The sequence below is a fragment of the Dromiciops gliroides genome, chromosome 2 (genome assembly GCF_019393635.1).
Source record: "Dromiciops gliroides isolate mDroGli1 chromosome 2, mDroGli1.pri, whole genome shotgun sequence".
Lineage (NCBI taxonomy): Eukaryota > Metazoa > Chordata > Mammalia > Microbiotheria > Microbiotheriidae > Dromiciops > Dromiciops gliroides.
In genome coordinates, this window is record NC_057862.1 from 266254521 (window position 1) to 266279414 (window position 24894).

Below are 24894 nucleotides of genomic sequence, written 5' to 3' on the forward strand. Positions count from 1 at the left end.
TACATATTGTTGAGGTGGGTTGTGATTGTGTGCCCAAGTTGTAGCCATATTCCCTAATTTCTCTGTTTTTTAAGGAGACTGCTTATATGATTTTAATATTATTTGCATTATGATCCTCCAGTTCCCCAGATTGTTTTGTTTTGTGTGTGTGTGTGGTTTTTTTTGGTTTTTGTTTTGATGAGGCATTTGGGGTTAAGTGACTTGCCCAGGGTCACACAGCTAGTAAGTGTTAAGTGTCTGAGGCCAGATTTGAACTCAGGTGCTCCTGAATCCAGGGCCGGTGCTCTATCCACTGTGCCATCTAGCTGCCTCTCCCCAGATTGTTTTAAGATTGTTTTGGTTGTAGCATCTTCCCTAGGAAATTTTGGGACTATGCCACCAAGGATTTAGATGTGATAGAGGCTATACTAGTTTTGTGTGGACAGCTAACATATGTTTATAGGCAGTGGGTTGTTTTTATCTATCTAGGTGTGTACGTTAATACTACCAAATGTGATGAGAATTCTAAAGTTTTTCAGAGTTGTTTTTCACCTTCTACAAATTGTTCTCCTAATTCTACTCACTTCATTTTGCATTAGTTCATAGAGACCTGTCCTGTTAATCTTTCTTTTTTCTTACTTTTTTTGGCAGGGCAATGAGGGTTAAGTGACTTGCCTAGGGTCACAAAGCTTGTAAGTGTCAAGTGTCTGAGGCTGGATTTGAACTTGGAGCCTCCTGAATCCAGGGCTGGTGCTTTATCCACTGCATCACCTAGCTGCTCCTCATCTTTCTTATGGCACAATAATATTTCTTAAATTTATATATTGTCAACTGGACTTTTTCCAAAACTAGTCTCTAACCTATATATGGGTAGAGCTGCACAGAATAGTCCAGAGACAGATGAGTCAGGAATTAGAGAGAAAGTTTATTTTCTAAGTGAGGGAAAAGGCTTACCAACAAGGTGGAGCTATAGACACATGTGCTGGGGCCCCACCCATAGTGGGGGGACCTGAGGCAGTGTGGGGGGATCTCAATACTTATACTAGTGACTGCTCAGTGAGTTGTAGCCCTAACTATAAGAGAGCAGCAAGCATATGATAAGTTTGATTCACTGTAGGACGTTCCAACTTTGTCCAGTGTTTGTCTTTGATCAGAGAACACGTGGGTGGATTGTGTGACTAGCCCAGAGGATGAGATCATCTAGAGGGTGATCGCAAAGGATTGTTGTCCTTCCAAGCTCAGGGCATAACTTGCTTGCTAGGCCTTATCTCTGGAAATAGGGAATCTAAATTTGACTTTGTCAATATAATGCGGTTTATTTAGCTTCTTCCCACTGGAGTACCACATCTTACTTTCCATTTTTTGGCTACCATAAATCTGCTAATCATATTTTTGTACATAAAAATCCTTTTCCTCTTTGAAGAATAAGCCTAGGAATGATTTGGCTGAGTCAAAGGGTATGCTTTCCAGAGTGACCAATTCATGGGTCAGCTAGGTGGTTCCATGGATGGAATACTGGCCCTGGAGTCAGGAGCACCCAAGTTCAAATCTTACCTCAGACACTATGTGACCTTGCTCAAATCACTTAACTCCAATTGCCTTAAACATCTGGGGTCATCTTCAGTCCTCCTGATATATATCTTGACACTGGACCCAGATGGCTGTGGAGGAGAGAGTGAAGTTGGTGACCTTGTACAGCCCTCCCTCACTTAAATCCAATTCAGTGCATGTCATGACATTACCCTGATGTCATGGTCTTCTTCCAGGATGAAGGACACACAACAGCAACAATAATAGACCAATTCATAGTTCCATCAACAGTTCACTGGAGCAAAGCTTCTTAAACTATGGGTCATGACTCCATATGGGGTCATGTAACTGAATGAAGGGTTACAAAAAATTTGGCAACAGTAAAAGGGTTATGTATACCTATTTTATACCTATGTAATTTCTTGGGCAAAAAGGGGTCATGAGTGGAAAAAGTTTAAGAAGTCCTGCATTAGGGTACCTATTTTCCCACAATCCCCCTCCCCCATTTGCCATTTTCCTCTTTTGTCATCTTTGCCAGTCTGATACCTGTGAGTTGAATTGCTTTAATTTACATTTTCATTTATAATTGAATTACATCTGAGTGGCTTTCATTTAGCCTTTTCCAATTATTAGAGATTTAAGGATATTTTTTCATGTGATTGACATTCATATCCTTTGATTATCTATTGAGGAATGACTCCAAGTGTAAAATTGAATCAGTTCCTTATATATCTTGGCTATGAATGTTTTATCAGAGAACTTGGTTTTTCATCTTGTTATCTGTTTTCATTCTAATTTTTACTATAATAAATTTGTTAGTTCAAAAACCTTTTAAATTTTCAATAAACAAAATTGACTATTTAATCTTACATTTTTCTTCCTATAACTTGTTTAGCTATAGATCTAATTTGTTTTTTATGTGACTTTTAAAATTTAGGTCATGTATCCATTTGGGGTTTATCTTAGTAAATAGTGTGAAATGTTGGTCTAAATCTAATTTCTGCCTGACTACTGCCAGTTTTCTCAGCAGTTTATGTCAAATTCTTCCAGTAACTGTGGTCTTTGGGTTAATCTAACACTATGCTATTGTACGTGTATAGTGTGTATATAATCTGTTCCATTGATCGTTTCCTTTTTGTTAACCAGTAATAAATAATTTTTAAAAATTTTATTTTTAATTTATGAAATAATACAAGCATTTCTATAACATAGTATAAAAAAGATGATTGTACGTGAAGTTTCAAACAACTTGCTCTTCCTTTCAAATATACAGCAAAATTATCATGTAAATTTCTTTTTTCACACACAAATAGGTGTGTGTACATATATGCATGTGTTTATGTGCGTATGTAAAATTATTCAATATGTACTTTTATTTATCATTTCTTTCACTGGATGAAAATAGCATCTTTCTTCAAATGTCCTTTATAGTTAATTTGGGCGTTTTTGTTTTTCCCATTTATTTAAAATTTTATTTTTTCCCAAATTACATGTAAAAACAATTTTTAACATAGACTTTTTAAAACTTTGTGTTCCAAATTCTCTTCCTCCCTCCCTCTTCAACTCCCCTTTAGGAACACAAGCAATTTAATATAAGTTATACATGTGTAGGCATGCCAAACATTTCTACATTAGTCAGGTTGTGAAAGAAAACAAACAAAAAAATAAACTTTAGAAAAAGGAACTAAAAAAAATTATGCTTCAATCTGTATTCAGACACCATCACTTCTTTCTCTGGAGATGGGTTGCATTTTTCATAAGTCTTTCAGAGTTGTCTTGGATCATTGTATTGCTGAAAATACCTAAGTCATTCACAGATGATCATCTTGCAATACTGCTGTCATTTTGTATACAGTATATTTCAGTTTGCATCAGCTCATGTAAGTCTTTCCAGGTTTTTCTGATAGCATCCTGCTCATCATTTCTTATAGCCCAATTGTGTTCCATCATTATCTCATCTCACAATTTGTTCAGCCATTCCTCAATTGATGGGCATCTCCTCAGTTTCGATTTCAACTTTTTGGTGTTTTATCTCTTTTTGGATACCAACCTAGTAGTGGTATTACTAGGTCAAAGAGTATGCATGGTTTTACAGCCCTTTGGCCATAGTTCCAAATTGCTCTACAGAATGTTTGAATCAGTTTACAACTTTATCAAGAATGTGTTAATGTCTCATTTTCCCCATATCCCCTACAACATTTGTCATTTCCTCTGCTGTCCTATTATCCAATCCAGTAGGTATGAGGTGGTACCCCAGAATTATTTTGACCTGCATTACTCCAACCAATAGTGAGTTACAGAATTTTATTTTCATATGGCTATAGGTAGCTTTGAGTATTTCATCTGAAAACTTCTTATCATTTTATCATCTATCAACTGGGAAATTGCTCTATTTTAACAAATTTGACTCAGTTTGAGAAATGAGGCCTGTCAGACAAACTTGCTTCAGATTTTTTTCACAGTTACTATTGCTAACTCTATTTCCCTCCATCTTATTCCCTATTCATGACATTTACTCTATTTTCTATTTTCTTTCACCCTGTCCCTCCTCAAAAGTGTTTTGCTTCTGACTTCCTCCTCTCCCAACCTGCTATCACTTCTTTCACACACACCCACTTTATTCCCTTCCCCTCCTACTTTCCTGCAGGGTAAGATATATTATTATACCCAATTAAGTGTGTATGTTATTCCTTCTTTGAGCTAATTCTGATTAGAGTAAGGTTCACTCCCTTCTCAGCACCTCCCCCATCTTCCCCTACACTGTATAAGCTTTTTCTCGCTTCTTTTATGTGAAAAACTTTACTCTGTTCCACCTTTCCCTTTCCCCCAGTGCATTCCTCTCCTTGATTTTATTTTTTTAAAAGATATCATCCCTTCATATTCAACTCACACCTGTGCCCTGTCTAAATGTAATTCTATCCAGCAACACTAATATTGAGAAAGTTCTTATGAGTTACAAGTATCATCTTCCCACGTAGGAATATAAACCTTTTAATATCTCTTATGATTTCTTTTTCTTATTTACCTTTTTATGCTTCTCTAGGGTCTTTTATTTGAAAGTCAAATTTTCTATTCAGTTCAGGTCTTTTCATAAAAAATGCCTGAAAGTCTTCTCTTTCATTGAATTCCCGTTCTTTCCCCTGAAAGATTATACACAGTTTTTCTGGGTAGGTGATTCTTGGTTGTAATCTCAGTTCCTTTGCTCTCCAGAATATCATATTCCAAGTCCTCTGATCCTTTAATGTAGAAGCTGCTAGATCTTGTGTTATCCTGACTGTGGTTCCACAATACTTGAATTGTTTCTTTCTGGCTGTTTGCAATATTTTCTCCTTGACCTAGGAGCTCTGGAATTTGGCTATAATATTCCTGGAGGTTTTCATTTTGGGATCTCAGGAGGTGATTGGTGGATTCTTTCAATTTCCATTTTACCTTCTGCTTCCAGAATATCAGGGCAATTTTCCCTTTCCTTGAAAGATGTCTGGGCTCTTTTTTTGATCATGGCTTTCAGGTTGCAATAATTTTCAAATTATCTCTCCTGAATCTATTTTCCAGGTCAGCTGTTTTTCAAATGAGATATTTCATGTTGCCTTTTATTTTTTCATTCTTTTGGTTTTGCCTTATTGGTTTTTTTGTTTTTGTTTTTGTTTTTTTTGCGGGGCAATGGGGCTTAAGTGACTTGCCCATGGCCACACAGCTAGTAAGTGTCAAGTGTCTGAGGCCGGATTTGAACTCAGGAACTCCTGAATCTAGGGCCAGTGCTTTATCCACTGCGCCACCTAGCCGCCCTCGCCTTATTGTTTCTTGATTTCTCATAAAGTCATTAGCTTCCATTTGATCAATCCCAATTTTTAAGGAATTATTTTCTTCAGAGAGGGGTGTTGGGGAAAGCTCAGGCAAGTCACTGCCTTTCCTCTGCCATCTTGGTCCTGCCCTCCTCTAATTTGGGTATTTTTAATAGACAAAATAACTTACTTGCTCAGCCATTCTTAAAATAATATTGCTATTTCTATATTCAGTATTCTGCTCATTTCACTTTTTATTATTTTGTGCAAGTTTGAGCTCGTTATTTCTTATAGCACATTAGTGCTAATATACCATCACAATCATACCACAGCTTGTTCAGCTATTCCTCAACTGATTGGCATCTCTGCAATTTCCAGTTCTTTGTGACCACAAAGAGAGTTGTTATAAACATTTTAGAACACATAGGTTCTTTTCCTTTTTCCCTAATAATGGTATTTCTGGGTCAAAGAGTAGGTTAATAATTCTTTGGGCATTGTTTTCCAAAATGGTTGGATCATTTTATAATTCTACCAACAATGAATTAGTTTTCCAATTTTTCCACATCATTTTAATGGTTACTTACTTCTATGTAGTACAGTTTGACATCAGATCAAAACACTCTTCTTCCCCCCTTCCTTCTCACTAATGATTTATTTCTCTATATGAATTTCATTGTGTTTTTTTCTAGCTCTGTGAAATATTTTTTTGAGAGTTTAATTGGCATAGCACAGCATAAGTGAGAGAAATGGTCATTAATAACCAATGATTTGGGGAGATCCAGAATTCTCTCCCTTTTTCTAATATCCTCATTTCAAGGTCTCTGAAGGACAGGCCTGACCATGGCATTAACATTCTCAATTTTAGGTATTGCTACCCTACCCAATTTAAATTAAATTAGGAATTTAATCTAAGGTGAAACTTCTAACCCATTAAGTTCCATTTAGGCTTGAGAGGGGGGATATAGATCCTTCGTCTAAATTTCCCAAAGGTGGTAGTGGTGGTAGTGGTGGTAGTGGTGGGGCAACTTGGAAATTAAATTCAGGTCCCCATGGCCCTCATTAGAATAGGCCCACCTCTCAGTATAATATTAATTTCCTCATTAATTGTTAACCAATTAGATTTAATTGCCATCCTCAGGAATACCCACTCTTTCAAAGGTCCACAGCCATGAGGAGTTTTTGGCATTCAAGAAGGGTTTTTGGCATTTGACCCATTTTAGTGGTAATATGCTAAAGTGATTAACTACCCAGAAACTATATCTCTTGAACTTTTTAAATGTCATGTAAGTTAATATAGGTGGTATTGTCATTTTTATTATATTGACTTGACTTACCCATGATCAATGAGTGTTTCTCCAATTACAATACAACTAAAATACAATAAGGGCTGTATTTTCTACAAAGAATGTTTCATGGCAAAATTCACATAGTCCCTATATGACTGTAAATATACTTCCAAATATTTTATAGATTTTTAGTAATTTTTAATGGAATTTCTTTTTCTAGCTCTCTCTGGATTTTGTTGTTGTTTATAGCTAGAAATGCTGATGGTTTATGTGGATTTATTTAGATCCTTCAACATTACTGGTTCAATTAATATTTAGTTAATTCTTTAGAGTTCTCTGTTCAATTTTGTTGTTTACAAAATTTAATAAATTTGTTTCCTATTAACCTAGACATATTTTCTTAATTTCTTTTTCATGTCTTATTGTGATAGCTAGCATTTTGTGCACTTTATTAAATAGTATTGGTGATAATGGGCATCCTTGCTTTGCTGCTGTTACTTTTGGAAAGATCTATAAGTTTTCTCCATTACATTAATTTCAACCCATTCACATTCAGTTATTGTGGGAGTTTTTTTCTCTTTTCTCCCATGAGCATTAAAATAATATAAGACCATCTAAACATTTTAACCTTTCCCTATGACCTTTAAAAATATTAAAGTTCTGAGAAGACATTTGTTGCTTCCTTGTTAACATGTAAACAATACGTCCCCATAAATTATTTTTAATTAAACAAATAGTTGTACTTGTTTTTTCATAATGAATGCTTTGGAAATCCTCTATTTCGGATCCATTTTTCCCCTTATAAGATTATCCTACTTTTGCTAGATAGGTTATCTCTCTCTTTTTTTTTTGCCTATAAATTTGCTTATAAATTTTTATTTCTTACCTTTTGGAAGATCAAGCTCTTAGTTTCTTCATAGTGTTAGGTACTAAGTCTTAATCTTGGTTGTGTATTCTTGGTACTTGAATTCATTCCTTATTGGGTTCTAATTTTTTTCTTTGACTTTGAAGGTATGCATTTTGGCTATGATGTTCCTTTGAGTTGTTCAGTCATTGTTCAGTCATGTCTGAGTCTGTACCTCATTTGGGGTTTTCTTGGCAAAGGCATCGCAATGGTTTGCCATTTTCTTCTCCAGATTATGAAGCTGAGGCAAACAAGGTCACACAGCTAGTGTCTGAGCCTAAATTTGAACTCAGGAAGATGAGTCTTTCTCTGTGCCACCCATTTATCCTAATGATGTTCCTAGGAATTCATATTTTTAAACTTCTTTCCAGTGATGATGTCTGGATTCTTTTCTATTTTTGCTTTTTCCTATGGTTCCAAAGAATTCTGAAGTTTTCATTTATAATTTCTTGAATTATGATACTCTGATTTTTTTTTTCTGGTTTTGGTTTTCAGATAGTTTGATAATTCTTACATTATCTCTCAAGCTGCTTTTCAGGTTGGTTATTTTTGAGATTATATATCTTATATTTTCTTCTGGATATTTTTTTCAGTGTTTTATTTTTAACATTTCTTTGTTGTTTTATTGAGCTATTATCTGACTCGCCTGTTGTAATTCTTAGGGCATTCACTTCTTGAGTAAAATTTTCTACTCTCTGTTCTAAGTTACCAATTTTCCTCCCTGGCTTTTCCAATCTGTTTCATTTCTTCCAGGTACTCCAGGTACAGGGACTATAAAGACCCCTTGGCCCAGACATCTTTTTCTCTAAGGCTTCCTGGATTTGTTGTGGGGCTTGCTATTCTCTTTGGAGTTTTGCCCTCTAGGCCTCTCTAAAACCAAGGTATTTTCTCATGATAATTAGATTATGTTTAACTCAACCACTTCAGTATCTGGGAAGGGGTAAGGAAGTATTAAGTATGTAGACAAGACCTGTTTGGTCCTGATTTTAATGGCCCAGACTAGGCCCTTCAAGAGATTCTGAGGTCTACTCTGTTGCTGATCTGTGCCCAGGGGGACCCTCCTATCACAGGAGTCTGGGACTACTCTTTGCCATTGGCTCTACTTAGGGTCTTTTCCCCTTATGGCTGGACTTAGGAGCTACTTCTGCATTGGTTTCTGGCCATGCACTTCAGGGATTGTAAACAGTCTGGATTTTGTCTAGGGCTTTACTCAAAGTTGGAGTTGAGTCATTAATGTCTCACTTGAACCACCTACAGGCATGCTCTTATAGACATAGGCTGCACTCAGACACTGCCTTCTGCTGCTTCCAGTCTAAGGAAAGAAGTGCTGGATGCTTCCAAAGCCTCCAGCAGCTTCCTGACTTCTGCCTTCTGTACTCTTCCCTGGACCTACCTTGTCTATTCCAGAGCCTCCACAGAACTCCAGAAGTCTTTCCGTGGATTCTTTTATCTCTTACCAGAGCAATATATCTCTAAACCCTGATGGAATTTTTATGGAGTTTCTGAGGTCATCTGTATCCTAGCATGCCACTATTAATGAGCCCCTATCTATCAAAAGTGTTCCTTAAGTTTTTTCATCTTTAAAATGAGGGTGTGGACTAGATTGCCTCTGAGGTCTTCTCCAGCTCAGGTTTTATTATACTATGAGACATGATGAAAAACACCTGTGTTCTCCTGTTAGCTTGGTGAGGAAACCATTGGTACTGAAGGTTGTATGTGTTAATATTTTTAAAGTAAGTTTTTATTGATATGTTCAGTACCACCATAGTTATCTTCCGCTTCCCCCTTCCGGAGAGCAATTCTCATATGGTAAATAGTATTTTTTAAGAGAGGAAAAAAATAAGTACAACTGATTGAAAAAATATTGAAAAAGTCCAAAACCATTTGCAATATATTATACCTGCGTGTCTTCTACTACCACATGTCATGTATAGTCTCTTTATTTCACACTGCATTAGTTTATATGGATCTTTGCATGCTTCTTGCACACATCATTTCTTACAGCCCAGTAATTCATGTACTACATTTTGTGTTACACTTAGGGTTGATTCCTCAATCTGTGGGGAAATTTTATTTCCAATTCTTAGTTATCACAAAAAGTGCTGCTATCAACATGGAGACTTGCTTGGTTCATACAGTATAGGCATTTTAGTCGCTTTATTCACACAGTTCCAGATTGTTCTTCAAAATGAGTTGTACCATTTCACAGTTTCACCAACAATGTATTAGTGTGCTTGTCATTCTATAACTCCTCCATCATTTACTGTTGTCATTTTTGACAATTTTCAGGGTATGAAGTGAAACTTGAAGGTTGTCTTGATTTGCATTTCTCTTATTATTAGTGATTTGGAGCATTATTTCATATCATTGTGGATATTTTGTAGTTCTTTTTTTTTTGTGGGGCATTGAGTGTGCCCAGGGTCACACAACTAGTAAGTGTCAAGTATCTGAGGCCAGATTTGAACTCAGGTCCTCCTGAATTCAGGGCTGATTCTTTATCCACTACATCACCTAGCTGCCCCGATAGTTCATTTTTTCAAAACAACTTTTTATATCCTTTGACCATTTGTTACGGATTGACTTATGTATACTTAAATATACATCTGTCTCATGTATATTTGTTAATTGATTGTACCTTAGATATCAAGCCTTTACCAGAGAAAGTTGATACAAAGATTTTCCCCCACTTAGCCACTTCCCCACTTATTCTAGAATACATTAATGTTGTCTGGGCAGAAGCTTTTCAGTTTTAAGGAATCAATCTTTTGTCTCTATCTCTTATTTGGTTAAGAATGCATCTCCTGTTTATAGCTATGAAAAGTATGATCTGCTCTCTTCTAATTTTTTTTATAGTATAATCTTCACCACTTACTAGTATTTTTTTCCCAATTACATGCAAAGATTGGTTCCAAATTTTTCTCCCTCCCTTTCCCCAAGACAGCAAGCAGTATGGTATAGGTTATATATGTACAATCATGTTAAACAAATTTCCACATTAGTCATGTTAAGAAAGAAGAATCATAACAAAAGGGAAAAATCACAAGAAAAAAAAGTGAAAATAAGAAAGTATGTTTTGCAGCTCTTTTTGTGGTGGCTAAGAATTGGAAATCAAAGGAATACTCATCAATTGGAGAATGGCTAAATAAGCTGTGGTATATGATGGAATATTATTGTGTTATAAGAAATGACAAGCAGGATGATTTCAGAAAGGCCTGGAAAGACTTGTATGAACTGATATATAATGAAGTGAGCAGAACCAAGAGAACATTGTGCACAGAGACAGCAATATTGTTTGATGAAGAATTGTGAATGACAACTATTCTCAATAATCCAAGGCAATATCAAAGTATGTATGAAACATACTATGTACCTCCAAAGAAAGAACTGATATTGATGGAACATGGACTGAAACATGCTATTTTTCACTTGCTTTCATTTTTTTCTTTTATTCAAGTTTTCTTGTACAAAATGACAAATATGGTAATACTTTGCATAATCATATAAACCATATCTGATTGCTTGCTGCTTCAGGGAGGGGGGAAGGAAGGGATACAAATTGGAACCCAAAACTATGAATAAAAATGTTTATTACTTTAAAAAAAGAAAGAAAATATGCTTTGTTCTGCATTCAGACTCCATAATTCTTTCTCTGGATATGGATAACATTTTCCCTCATGAGTCTTTTGGAATTATCTTGGATCATTGTATTGCTGAGAAGAGCTGTCTGTCATAGTTGATTATCGCACAATGTCACTATTCCTGTGTTTAATGTTCTTCTAGTTGTGCTTACTTCACTCAGCATCAGTTCTTGTAATCAGCATCTTTCCAGGTTTTTCTGAAATCTGTCTGCTCATCATTTGTTATAGCAATATAGTATTCTACTACTACCATATACCACAATTTATTTAGCCAGTTGATAGGCATCCCTTCAATTTCTAATTCTTTGCCACCACAAAATATAAATATTTTTGTACATGTGGGTTCTTTTCCTTTTTTATGATCTCTTTGGGATACTGGGTTATTGCTAGGTCAAAAGGGTATGCACAGTTTTATAGTCCTTTGGACATAATTCCAAATTGCTCTCCAGAATGGGTGGAGCAGTTTACAACTCCACCAATAATGTGTTAATGTTCCACTTTTCCCACAACTTCTCCAACATTTATCAATTTGATAGGTGTGAGGTAGTTCCTCAGAGCTTTTCTTTTTTTAACCTCCTATGTAGTAATCTAGGTTGACAGTGTACAGGAAAAGGGTTAAATTAAAGGAACAACTGGTTGTTTGTTAGTAGGAGTGAGGGGGTGAGTGAGTTCTCTCATCCTCATCTCCACCAAAGCTGACACCACAATCTTCTTTGTTCTTTCACTTTTGTTTCTCTAAGCTTATTCTTAAGCTGGGAGATTGCCCAGGCTTGAAATAATACCAAAGTTAATGTTTGGTTTGACTAAGAATATAAGAAATATTAGCAGCAGTAGGTTATTTTAGTTTGCTCTACAATTTGGAGGAAGACCATGTTTTTTAGTGCTTTAATTAAAATGAAGGCCAAGATATTTGCATTAGAAACCCTTTTAGAGTGGTAAAAATATAAAGGAAGGAAAAATGTTGTAGTCATTTACAGATATGGGCAATTTACCATGTTTTGAGCTGTCAGTTCTACCTCATTTTTAAAGTAGTATATTTTTCTTAATTATAATAATAGCATTTCTTAGTGTCCTTTTTTTTTCTTTAAAGGGCTTACCTGTTGCTTTAGATAAGCACATCCTTGGTTTTGATACAGGAGGTAAGTGGTGTTTTCAAAAAAGCTTGTCCTAAGTATAAACTTGTATGACTTTGAGTATATCACTTAACCTTTGGGCCTTAGTTTCCTTATCTATAAAATGAGGTGGTTGTAGACCCCTTGCTGCTCTAGAGCCATGATCCTAAAAATAGTCAGAATTTGCAAAGTGATTTAATATTATCCACTGAACATTCTGTTTCTTTGTAGGCATATAGAATATTGACATAAAATTAATCTCCAAAATTTAATGCATATCTGATAACTTTTTAAAAACATTGATTGTTGGGGCGGCTAGGTGGCGCAATGGATAAAGCACCGGCCCTGGATTCAGGAGTTCCTGAGTTCAAATCCGGCCTCAGACACTTGACACTTACTAGCTGTGTGACCTTGGGCAAGTCACTTAACCCCCATTGCCCCGAAAAAGGGAAAAAAAAAAACACATTGATTGTTGCAGTGGTTGTAATTTTAAACATAATTTACTTACAATGTATATATCAATACAATATCTTCTCTTATAGATGCTGTTCTTAATGAAGCTGCCCAAATTCTTCGATTGCTACATATAGAAGAACTCAGAGAACTACAAACAAAAATTAATGAAGCAATAGTAGCTGTTCAAGCAATTATTGCTGATCCAAAGACAGATCATAGATTGGGAAAAGTTGGAAGATAAAGAAATTTAGGATTACAGTCTCTCATCTACTTAGGACATCTAGGAACTATACATAACTCTGGCAGTGTATTTTCAATGAAATGTCACTGTTTGGGGAGGGAAAATAACAGAAAATTTTGAATTCTTACCATTGTTCTGTTTTCCATTTAATAAAGTTCAAAGAAATGGACGTGTTCTAATTTGGTTATATATTAAGTACTATTAATCATCTATTTTGTATTTGAGACTGCATAGAATTTTAAATTCTATTATTTATTATTATTCCCAAGTTTGTCATAAACAATACACTAAGCCTCACTCATCAGAAAACTTAGATGTTTTTATTAAAGTAATCCCAAAACTTTGTATAGAAATATAAGAAATATAAGTATACATGAATGTAACTTTTTCTACTATGCATATAGAGGCATTTAAGTACTATAAAATACAAATTGAATTATTCTAGCACATTCTAATATAAATACTAAAAGAAATTCACTGATGGTGAGGTAAAGAGGTGATATTTAGACCTTCCAAACTTAATTACATTGGTTTTTTCCATTAATATTACCTATATCCTCTTTAGCACTATATATTTTAGTTACACAAAAAAAATCTTTTAGCCGAGAGGAACGGTATAACTTTATGGGTTTTTTAAAATTTAAAATTTAATTTATTTTTCTTTAATGAATTTCACCTTAAAAGTGAAATATGGTAATGTGTTTAAAAATGTTTTTATAAGCAACAATCAAAATTCTGTTCATAGCACTTAAGAAATGTTTTTTCTTTATAATTTCAATATCAATTTTTAGAAAATACAGTAGTAAAGATTGAGGTATAAAACTTTCCCAGAATACACTTACTAATCTTTGCCCTCTAAAAGGTCATTTTGTTGCATATCCAGAAACTAGCAGTGGCCTTAATTTATCTCTTTTTTCATTTTCTTCACCTTCCAACTGTTGGTAGAAAAATAGTCTTCAGGGTTAAAATTCTTTTGTTGAGAATTCATTACTTTGTTCCTATTGGGAGAAGGGAGAGGGAAGGGGGGAAAGTTATTTTTTTACGCTTATGCTATAGTTTTTCTTTTATCTGGGATTTTAAAGGGAAAGATACAAGGAATCTGACCCCTTTTCATGTAGTGTGCCAGGAAGGAGGATTCAGTGACTTTAATAAGTAATTGCATAGCTGCATGTTTTCATGGCAAGAGGACTCTACTCATGTTTACTGTCCACTATTATGGCTGCCAGTGGCTCTCACAGTGGTGGAGTGGTGGGATTCTAGGAGCAAATAGCATATATCCTAAAGAAAGTTAGCTCCTATGCATCATCTCTGACATAATTTCTGTTTTACAAAATGAGACCCTGATAAGACCCTTTAGATTGTTTATTTACCTTTTGGACAGTAGGGATAAATTGCAGTTATTCCATAAAGATGTGATCTTTGTTCTGGAAGATACTCATCAGTAAACTGGCCATTATCTTTATTTACTGCTATAACGCCATCCCTAGGAACAGAAAGGACAAATAAACAGGTCCACTTCTAAGTGATAGCTTTGAAGCTTTTTATGTATAAAAAGTTAATTTTAGCAAGGAAGAGAATAGAGGCAAAAGGGTTTAAATATCAAGGTAGATTTGATCCTTATACAGACATGTTCTTTCAGACCAGTCTCAAGCTTGTTTTGTTTGTTTTTTTTTTGTTTTTCATGGCTGACTCCAGATTTCTCTGAAGTTATAGATGTGTGTACACACACATTTCTATATACAAAATAAAGCAAAAAGAATTATATATGAAACTACAAATCTATACCATATCAGTCTCATGCTTTTAAAGAAAGTAAACAAAATTTGGGATAATTAGCTAACAAAAATATTAACACTCCCAGTGATATAAATACCCCCAAATTGCTATTATGTAGTCACAATTTTTATAGTCTACTTCCAAATAAGTCTTTTTACTATATGCTTTTGAAAATTGTAACAGCATTATATTTGTCTCTTCAGTGCTTTTTACAAGGTGGACTTTTGGGGGCAGCTAGGTAGAGCAGTGGATAAAGCATCAGCCCTGGATTCAGGAGGACCTGAGTTCAAATCCAGCCTCAGATACTTGACACTTAGTAGCTGTGTGACCCTGGGCAAGTCACTTAACCCTCATTACCCCACAAAAAAACCGAGGTGGGCTTTTGTACTTTTTTTTGTGTAGTTCAAAATATTAGAAAATAGATGGCTCAGTTTTCATAGATTAAAACTAGAGAATCTTGAAGTTTTGAAAGCCAGATTTGTTGGCTTGGAAGTCACATGTAACTTGAATAAGAAAAGTTTCAGAAAAGAAATATATCTTCTATTGTGGCACCACCTAAGATTTGTGCTATGGTTGATATGTTCTTAAAATTGAAATGAGCAATGTCACCTCTCAAAAAATTTATTAGTTTATCCTTTTAATTAAAATGCAATGGGACTTTGATCTAGATGAGGCAGGCTATCTTTAAAATAGCACTTAGAACAAATTGTTGGCATATTATTCGAGGTAGGAGTGATTTTGAAGGGAACTAGGTGATAGGTAGCCTGTGACTTTGTTGGTTAACTCCTGCCATCCATCTAGCTTTATTTGCAACCAGCACGAATAGTATCGTTAATGCCTTTGGCATTAAGAGAATAAGTAGGGGTAGCTAGGTGGCTCAGTGGTTAAAGCACTGGCCCTGGATTCAGGAGTACCTGAGTTCAAATCCAGCCTCAGACACTTGACATTTACTAGCTGTGTGACCCCAGGCAAGTCACTTAACCCCCATTGCCCCGCAAAAAAAAAAAAAAAAAGAATAAGTGAAAAAGTGCACATTGTCACACAGTTTATGTGTGTTAGAGACAGAACTTAGATCCAGTTCTTCCTGACTCCAAAGTTAGCACTCTCTACTTCTCATTTTATAGAGAAAACAGGTCTAGAGAAAGCAAGTTAATTGTAGTCAGAACTCAAATCTTCCAGCTGCACTATTGTACTTTATCCAGAGCATGTGGTACCACTGATGAAAAAGCTAATGATGAAGTGGATGATCAACTAGTTGGCTGAGTAAAATAATTCTAGAATGCTTTTATTTCCCCTTAAATTCAAGATTGTTCATTATGGTCTTCAATTTACCTTCTCCAGTCTGTATGATAAAAGTGGTTTGCATAGCTAACAATGCTGAAGGGATAATTGAGGTTATTTTGTATTATATGCCTTCCAGTTCCATTTGATAATGCACATTCCAGTTTTTTGGTTCCTTTGGGAGGAAAAAAATCAGAAACCATAATTAAATCATATACCTCATACTTCAAGAAATTGAGGACCCCCTTATCCCCTTGAAAATTATGGAGTCTTGCTTAAGGAAAATAGAACATCAAAATAATTAAAGCATTTCTACTATTGTCTTTTTGCAAACAGAAATTCTCAGTTCTATTTTATGAATCCAAAAAGAATACTTCAATAGCACTTTATATTTAAACTGTGATTCCCTTACACAAGGATGATTCAAATTTGATTTGAAGAAATTATATAAGCAACTAAATTTGGGTTTGTGTACTCCCAAAGCACATTATCTGTCTATCTGTCTGTCTGTCTATCTATCTATGTGATATTATGCATGTTTATGAGCAATGAATGCCTTTCTATATACAAGATTATAAAACATACATTCATAAAGCAAAGACAATAAAACCTAAATTTTTAAAATAGCATTTTTTTCTGACTTGAAACAAAAACAATCTTATTTTAGATATAGTTTTGCACAGTATATAAAACTAAATACTAATAAATAATAAAACAATTTTTAAAAACCTAAATCTTAGGAAAGGAAAAGTATTCAAAAATTAAACAATCAAAAATCTCAATCCCAATTTAATCTTCAACTACTTTGGGAGGCCTTAACTCAGTTATAGATAACTGCATCTTATAGTGCTTCAATTGAGTTATCTTCTAATTTAGATGATAAATTCTCTAAAATCCTAACCTAGTTAATATAGATCCACACATATAGCAAAGATTCATCTCAGAACAGTAAAAATGCATTATGATCTGTAATAATGAACTACCAAGGAAGCTTGGTATTATTTACTAATTACCAATTCATTTATGATTTTTCAAAAAAATTTTCATCTCAGCAGAAATACCTGCTCTTGTTTTTTGGTTCAGAGACTGGGGTGGGCATGACTGGATAAGACCTGCTTTCTACATGGTGGCAATATTGTAACAGAAAAATAAAATCAACTTCACCAACCAAGTTTATTCAATGGGTGAAAGCCATACCTTGCCTATAGTTAAACACAAAACCAAAGCAATGAAATCTGGCACACATACACTGCAGTCAAAGGTTTGGTATTTGCATGTCGTCTGTAGTAAATGAAATTACCTGCATCTGCCCAGCAAATCAGTTTAGAGAAGGGGTCAAAGGTTAAACCATTAGGTAGTCCAATGTCTTTATTCACCAAAATTCTTCTATTTGTTCCATCTATAGAAGAGGTTTCAATTTTAGGTCCTTCTCTATTCCAGTCAGTCCAGTACAGGTTGCTGTGGATGATTTAATTTATTTTTAAAATATTATTCACATCACTCAGGTATATTCCCCTATAACGGTCCCTAAATGAACTGTGAGCACACAAGGAAAAATATATCAAAGCTCCATTACTCTGCCCCAAGTCTCTAATCAAATCTCTATTCTACTTTTTATTATTTCAAGGGCCAAGAATACAATAGCTATAGAAACCCATGAAGGACCAGAAAAGGAAGGAGACATTTGTTGCTTACCCTAAGTACTATTTGGTCCTTATTTTGGTTTATCATTCCTTTATTTCTGATACTCAGTACTCTAATAGCTCCATGAGATGTGGTGGACAAGAATGTATATGCTTATTAGTTTGTAAAGTTCCAGACCTTTGGAGCAGGGCTTTCCTTCATTAGAGAAATTCTATTTGAACCTTTACAAAGTGCCCAAGCACACAAAAGTATGCCTAACATACTTTATACATGTTTTATTTATTTATTAATTTTTTTTTTTTGCGGGGCAATGGGGGTTAAATGACTTGCCCAGGGTCACACTGCTAGTAAGTGTCAAGTGTCTGAGGCCGGATTTGAATTGAATCCAGGGCTGTTGCTTTATCCACTGCGCCACCTAGCCGCCCACAAGTAATGTTTTAAGGTCAAACTATATGATAGCAATAGTGCTTTAATTATAGTTTAAAAAATTTTTGTTTTCAAATTTATTACTCAAAAATGGGTTGGTGACTGGAATAAAATCTGGTCCCTTTAACAGGACGTATAAACTCAAATTTATGGGTTAGTGGCATAGGAAAGTGAATAAAATTAAGCACTGATAGCAAAATTAGGTATTAATCAAAATGGAAGGCAAAGAAGCTTAGAGTTAATAAAGCAGATTTGAAGACTTATTAGGAGAAAGTGAAAATCAAACTAACTGATTCAATAAACAGCTATGTATCAGGCACTGTGCTAATTGCTAGGGATACAAAGAAAGACAATGGGGGTTATAACATACAAATAACTATGTACAAACAATATATACAGGATATATCAGACCTAATCAATAGAGAAGGCACTAGAATTGAGGGGGATCAGGGAAAGTTTCCTGTAGAAATTCAGATTTTATCTGAACTTGAAGAATCAGAACTTTAACCAGAACATGACTGGAAAATCATGGCAGAAAGCCAATAAAAATGTGAGATGTGTCTTCTTCAAGAAACAGCAAAGAAGGATAGTGTGGTGGGGGTATATGGGATGCAAGGCATAAGATGAGTGGAAAAGTAGGGAGGAACTAGGTTATGAAACACTGAATACCAGAAGATGTTATATTTGATCCTGGAGGTGATAGGGGAATCACTGGAATTTATATGGGGAGGGGGGCCAGGGATGACATGTAGACTTGGTCAGACTTACACTAGGAAAATCACTTTGACAGCTGAGTGGAGGATGGACTGGAGTGGGGAAAATTTGTGGCAGGTAGATTGTTTCAATGGTCTAGGCATGAGGAGACAAAAGCCTGGACCAGAGTGGTGGAAGTGTCAGAGGAAAGAAGGGGGAATATGCAAGAGATGATATAAAGGCAAGGAAGGAAGGAAGGAAGGAAGGAAAAGGAAAGACATCAAGCTGTAAAATGAACTATTCTCTATTTTCTTCTTCTGCTCTATGGATAGTAAGGTAGGATTTAGGAACTTGACAGGAGAGATGCTTAGCAACTTATTCCTTATGCTAACTACTAAAAAAAAATTAATAGTGAGAGGACAGCACTACAGGAAGAGAAAGGAAGATTATAATATGAAATGTTTTTATTGGGGTAATTAAAACCCCTGACTGTCCAGAACGGTGTGCACAGCAACAGCGATATTGGGTTTTGTTTATTTATATTGGGGTTAAGTGACTTGCCCAGGGTCACACAGCTAGTAAGTGTTAAGTGTCTGAGGCTGGATTTGAACAGCAATATTGTTGATGAAGAACTGTGAATGACAACTAATCTCAGTAATACAATGATCCAAGACAATCCCAAAGGACTAATGATGAAACATACTATCCAACTCCAAAGAAAGAACTGATATTGATTGAACACAGACTGAAGCATGCTATTTTTTACTCTTTCATTTTTTTCTTTTATTCAAGTTTTCTTATACAAAATGACTAATATGGTAATGTTTTACATAACTGCACATGTATAACATATATCTGATGCTTGCCACCTCAGGGAAGGAGAGAAGGAAGGGAGGGAAGGAGGGATAAAATTTGGAACTCAAAACTTTAAATGTTTATTTAAAAAAAAAACTTCTGGCTGCCTAATCAGGGGATTATGATACATAAAATATGTGTACAAAGCTATAAAATATATGTAAACTTGGACTAGAATAGCTTTTGACACAAACTAGAAGCTTTTGAATGAGTTCAAAAGAAATATTATATTCATATCTGGGATGGAATAGGGTAGGAAACTTTGGAAAGATTAAGTAGTAATTTCTAATTAAAGACTAACAAGGAAGGTACCATGTTGTATCTATGTGTTTGTTTTCATTAAAAGCTTCTTTGTGATTAATTCACAGATATTCCTAGAATGGAAGACTTGGAAGAGACAATAAAAAACTCATCCAATTCCCTCATTTTTCTTTTTTTTTTTTTTGCTGGGCAATGGGGATTAAGTGACTTGCCCAGGGTCACACAGCTAGTAAGTGTCAAGTGTCTGAGTCTGGATTTGAACTCAGGTCCTCCTGAATCCAGGACCAGCAGAATCCACTGCGCCACCTAGCTGTCCCCCCTCATTTTTCAAGTTGAGGAATCTCTACTTCCCTTCTAAATTTTCCAGAAGAATCTAACATGTCAAAAATATTACAAGAAAACTGACTAGAACTTCACCTATTACTCTTTATGTTTACATATTTCAAGAAAGCATTCCATTGAATCAATGTTTTTATGTGGATCTTGCATGAAAGTAAATCATTTCCTTTTTTTTTTTTTTTTTTTTGGTGAGGCAATTGGGGTTAAGTGCCCCAGAGTCACACAGATAGTAAGTGTTAAGTGTCTGAGGCTGGATTTGAACTCAGGTCCTCCTGACTCCAGAGCCAGTGCTCTATCCACTTTGCCACCTAAATGCCCTGTAAATCATTTTCAATAAGCATTTATTATATTGTCTACTATATGTCAAGCACAAAGGCAAAAATGAAAATAGTCCTTGCATTTAAAAAGATTATATTTTATCAGAAAATCTATATATGCATTTAAAATGTGTATTTATATAAAATAAAAGATAATTTAGGAAACAGAGGGGCTAGCAGCTAGGGGGATCAGAAAAAGTGGAATATGACATGTGAGCTAGCTTTGGGGGAAACTAGGGATTCTAAGAGGCAGAATACAGAAGAGATGGGCATGGAGAACAACTTGGGTAAAGGCATGAATAGAGCAAATGAAATGTCGTGTAGGGATGGGCAAGAAAACAAGTTTAGTAGAGTAATAGCTAGAAAACCTAAAAATACAGGTTGGAGTCAGGCTGTAAAGGACTTTAAATAGCAGTAAGAGGAATCTGTATTTGATCCCATATGTAATAGGGAGCTGAAACCTGAAAGAAGTCAAGGAAGCTTGGAGATGAGGGAGGAGGTTGAGATAGCTTTGACATCCAACCACTGCCACTAAAAGGGTAATTAGTCAAAAGTGAGCAATAGGGGAATATGAGTGAAAAATATTAAAATTACCAAAAACCTCAGGAGGAAGAAAACTCTTTAAAGAGCAACTAAAGTACAGACATCTACGATATTACAACAATCGATAGTTGATAAGGAATAAGAAATTGAGGATTTGGGAGCAGCTAGGTGGTGCAGTGGGTAAAGCAATGGTCCTGGATTCAGGAGGACCTGAGTTCAAATCTGACCTCAGACACTTGACACTTACTAGCTGTGTAGCCCTGGGCAAGTCACTTAACCCTCATTGCCCTGCCAAAAATAAACAAATAAACAAAAAAATGAATGAAAGAAAGAAAGAAAGAAATTGAGGATTCCCAAGATCACATGGAACCAGAGCAGGATGTTCCTTGATAGTTTAAAAAAGGAATAAGAATTATGAAAGCAAAATTTTATTTTATTTTATTTTATTTTTTGTGGGGCAATGCAAGTTAAATGACTTGCCCAGGGTCACACAGTTAGTAAGTGTCAAGTGTCTAAGGCTGGATTTGAACTCAGGTCTTCCTGAATCCAGGGTCGGTGCTTTATCCACTGCACCACCTAGTTGCCCATGAATGCAGAATTCGGGCCTGTACAACAGAAATACTCAGGAGAATAGAAAATTTGAATCCATGGTACCAAACATGGTCAAAACAGTTATAGGTCTTTTCAGAGAGATGTAAAGGAGCAAAATGAGAACAGTTACAGACCCTCTCAAAGGGATACAGATCAGAGAGATATAGAGGACTGATGGTGCAGGGGAGGGGACAGGACAGTAAAATCTGAAGACTTTATCTTTCCAGACCTTGAAATTTTTAGCCCTCTTGTTGGCACAAGAGGTCCATTCACCCCCCCAAAATCATGAACTCCCCATAACCCTTAGGGTTGGAGATACTTATTATGATTATTTGTTAGATACAGGAGCCTCAAGATCAGTCCTAGTGAGCAAACCTGACCCTGAATGTACATCTATTGGATCTCTAAATGTAGTTGGCGTTTCAGGAAAAGCACAATAAGTTGCAAAATTAACCCCTCGAATAGTGAATCTGGGCCCATTAACAGTAGAACATTCATTTCTACTTATGCCAGACTCTCCTGCAAACCTATTAGGTCTTGACCTTCTTTGTAAACTTAGAACAACCATATATTGTTCTCCAGATGGTGGCATTTCCCTGGAATTGCCAGAAGATACTGTCCATTTATTACCACTTTTGATCTCAGACACTCAGGAAAAAGTAGGGGATACAATTGAAATCCCTTCTGATATTCCTGAGACCCTATGGGCTTCCTTCTCTGCTGATGTAGGTCTCCTTAAATCTGCTGTGCCTGTTACCATTAAGACCAAAGATGGCCCACCACCATCCATTCCACAATATCCCTTACCTAGAGAAGCCATTGAGGGAATTTCTCCTATAATTGAGACTTTGACAAACCTAAAGGTTCCATATTAGTCCAATATGTAGGTGACTTACTCCTGGCTGCACCTAATGCTGAGATTTTCCAGGAAAACAGACGACATTTGTTACTAGAGTTGCACAAACGAGGCCATAAGGTCTCTAAGTCTAAAGTACAATGGTGTCTACCTCGGGTGGAATATTTGGGTTTTGTTTTGTCTGCTGGCACTTGATCCATCTCTCCTAAGTGCATCCAGACTATTCAACAACTCTCTGCTCCCTCTACTAAGAAGCAGCTAAGGGCTTTTCTGGGAGCAGCTGGATATTGTAGACAATGGATACCCTCTTTTGGTGAAATTACTAAGCCTTTTACATCTCTAACCAAAAATTCTGTCCCAGAACCTTTACAGCTGTATTCCCAACATCTTTCAGCTATAACAGAATTAAAACGGGCCTTGTTATCAGCACCTGCACTAGGACTCCCAGACTAGAGTAAATCTTTTATTCTTTTTGTGCATGTGGAGTAGCTTCTGGGGTCCTGACTCAAAAATTAGGACCTGTCTAGCACCCAATAGCTTATTATTCTACCCAACTTGATTCTGTAGCTGCTGGAGTGCCACCTTGCCTTAGGGCAGTTGCGGCTACTGCTCTTTTGGTAGAAAAAGCCTCTGATCTGGTCTTAGGTAACCCTCTAGTTGCGCAATGCCCTCATGAAGTTAAGGCTCTCTTACTCCATCATAGGACACAGGTTTTTTCAGATCAAAGGCTCATTAGATTTGAAGTAACCCTGCTAGGAAATGAGAGAATCACTTTAAAGCACTGTACAATCCTTAACCCAACAACACTGCTCCCTGACCTGCCACTCTCAGGGGAGCCTTTGCATGACTGCACATGACATAGCTGAGAAACCTCCTGATGATCTTTTTGACACACCCTTAGAGAACCCTGATTTTATTGTCTATACTGATGGTTCATCTTTTATGTGAGGGTACCTGTTATACTGGGGCTGCTGTAGTTTCTGATTATGATACTATCTGGGCAGCTTCTCTGTCTTCACATCTTAGTGCACAGGCTGCTAAACTTGTGGCTTTCACACAAGTCTGTTCTCTAGTCAGAGGAAAAAGTGCTACTATCTATATTGATTCTAGATATGTATTTAGAGTCTGCCATGCTGTAGGCATGCTTTGGATGCAAAGCGGATTTTTAACCTCTGCTGGCAAAGCTACTGCTAATGGAGAATTTATTAAAGATCTCCTATCTGCCTTAAAACTCCCATCTGCCTTAGCTATTGTTCATTGTCCTGCTCATACCAGAAAAGGCAACCCTGTTTCAAAAGGGAATGAACAAGCTGATACTGCTGCTAAGTTTGCTGCTTTGGAAGCCCTTGAATATGTATTTAATCTTTCTTCTTCTGATGATGTTTCCATTTCTCTTACTTATGATAAGTCTGAAGTAGAGAAGTGGAAAAAGAAATTCAAGGCTAAAGAAGTCGATGGGGTCTGGGTGACTCCAGAGGGGAAGCCGCTTCTCCCCCTGGAGCTTCTACCATCAGATATGCCTATCTATTCACAGAAAAGGTCATTTTGGTACACAAGGAATTGTAATGTGGCCTCTAGGGTTTGTGCCTGTTGTTTAGTTTGTCAGACTTATAATCAACATGCCTTCAGGGCTAAAGCTTATGGAGGGTGTCCTCTAGCATATATACCTTTTGAGCATCTACAATGCCTAAGGCAGGGAGTTATAAGTTTTGTCTTGTTGTAGTTGATCAACTCACCCAGCCCCCAAGCCACAGCTGCCTTTGTTGCCAAAACCCCCCTTAAAGAGATTGTTCCTTGATTTGGTCCACCCGCCCGCATTGATCCTGACAAGGCACACATTTTACTAAATCTGTTCTATCCCAAATCTACTCTTTCTAGGGAGTAACTCTAAAATTCCATACACTCTACCACCCACAAAGATCAGCCCAGGTAGAAAGTATGAATAAAGAGCTTAAGAGCATGATTGGCAAATTGTGCACTGAAACTCACTTGAAGTGGCCTGATGTTCTACCCTTGGCACTGTTCTATTTGTTCAACAGGCCAAGAGGAGAACTACATATATCACCTTATGAGATGCTTTTTGGCCATCCTCCCATCCAAGCAAAACCTTTTTCCCCAGTATATACATCATTGGTGGGGGGAAGATACCTCTGTTGCTTCCTATATACAGGACTTAGATGCCAGACTATGTGAACTCCATGAAGCAGGAGCAGCACTACAGGCTAGCCCCTTGGACTTCTCCTTACATGATTTGATACCAGGACACAGTGTATATATTAAAATTTCCACTGGACTAGTGGGACCCAGCCAGCCTGGTTTGGTAGGAGTATCATTTAAATAATGCAAAAGTTTTACAGAATTATTATGACCATATATCATAGGAT

At 36.2% G+C, this 24894-nt stretch overlaps 2 protein-coding genes across 5 annotated transcripts in view; one reads left to right on the forward strand and one right to left on the reverse strand.

Annotated features, from left to right (window-relative positions):
* Positions 1-13097, forward strand: part of RTRAF (RNA transcription, translation and transport factor) — a 30974-nt gene extending 17877 nt beyond the window's left edge. The window contains exons 7-10 of one of the 2 annotated variants that reach the window (XR_006354774.1): positions 8009-8019; positions 8235-8362; positions 12210-12258; positions 12774-12859. Coding sequence is in view for 1 of the 2 variants with exons in the window: in XM_043983498.1 (XP_043839433.1) it covers positions 12210-12258; positions 12774-12928 (204 nt within the window). In the remaining variant the exon portion in view is untranslated. Of the gene's footprint in view, positions 1-8008; positions 8020-8234; positions 8363-12209; positions 12259-12773 lie in introns of both variants that reach the window. The other variant, XM_043983498.1, reaches the window with a different exon arrangement.
* A 136-nt stretch (positions 13098-13233) lies between these two features.
* NID2 (nidogen 2) overlaps positions 13234-24894 on the reverse strand; it is a 74842-nt gene continuing 63181 nt past the window's right edge. For 2 of the 3 annotated variants that reach the window (XM_043983497.1, XM_043983495.1), the window contains 4 exons: positions 17286-17443; positions 16037-16160; positions 14299-14411; positions 13234-13926 (listed from right to left, as the gene is read on the reverse strand). In XM_043983497.1, the coding sequence (XP_043839432.1) occupies positions 13916-13926; positions 14299-14411; positions 16037-16160; positions 17286-17443 (406 nt within the window). In that variant the 3' untranslated portion in view covers positions 13234-13915. Of the gene's footprint in view, positions 13927-14290; positions 14412-16036; positions 16161-17285; positions 17444-24894 lie in introns of those variants that run through there. The other variant, XM_043983496.1, reaches the window with a different exon arrangement.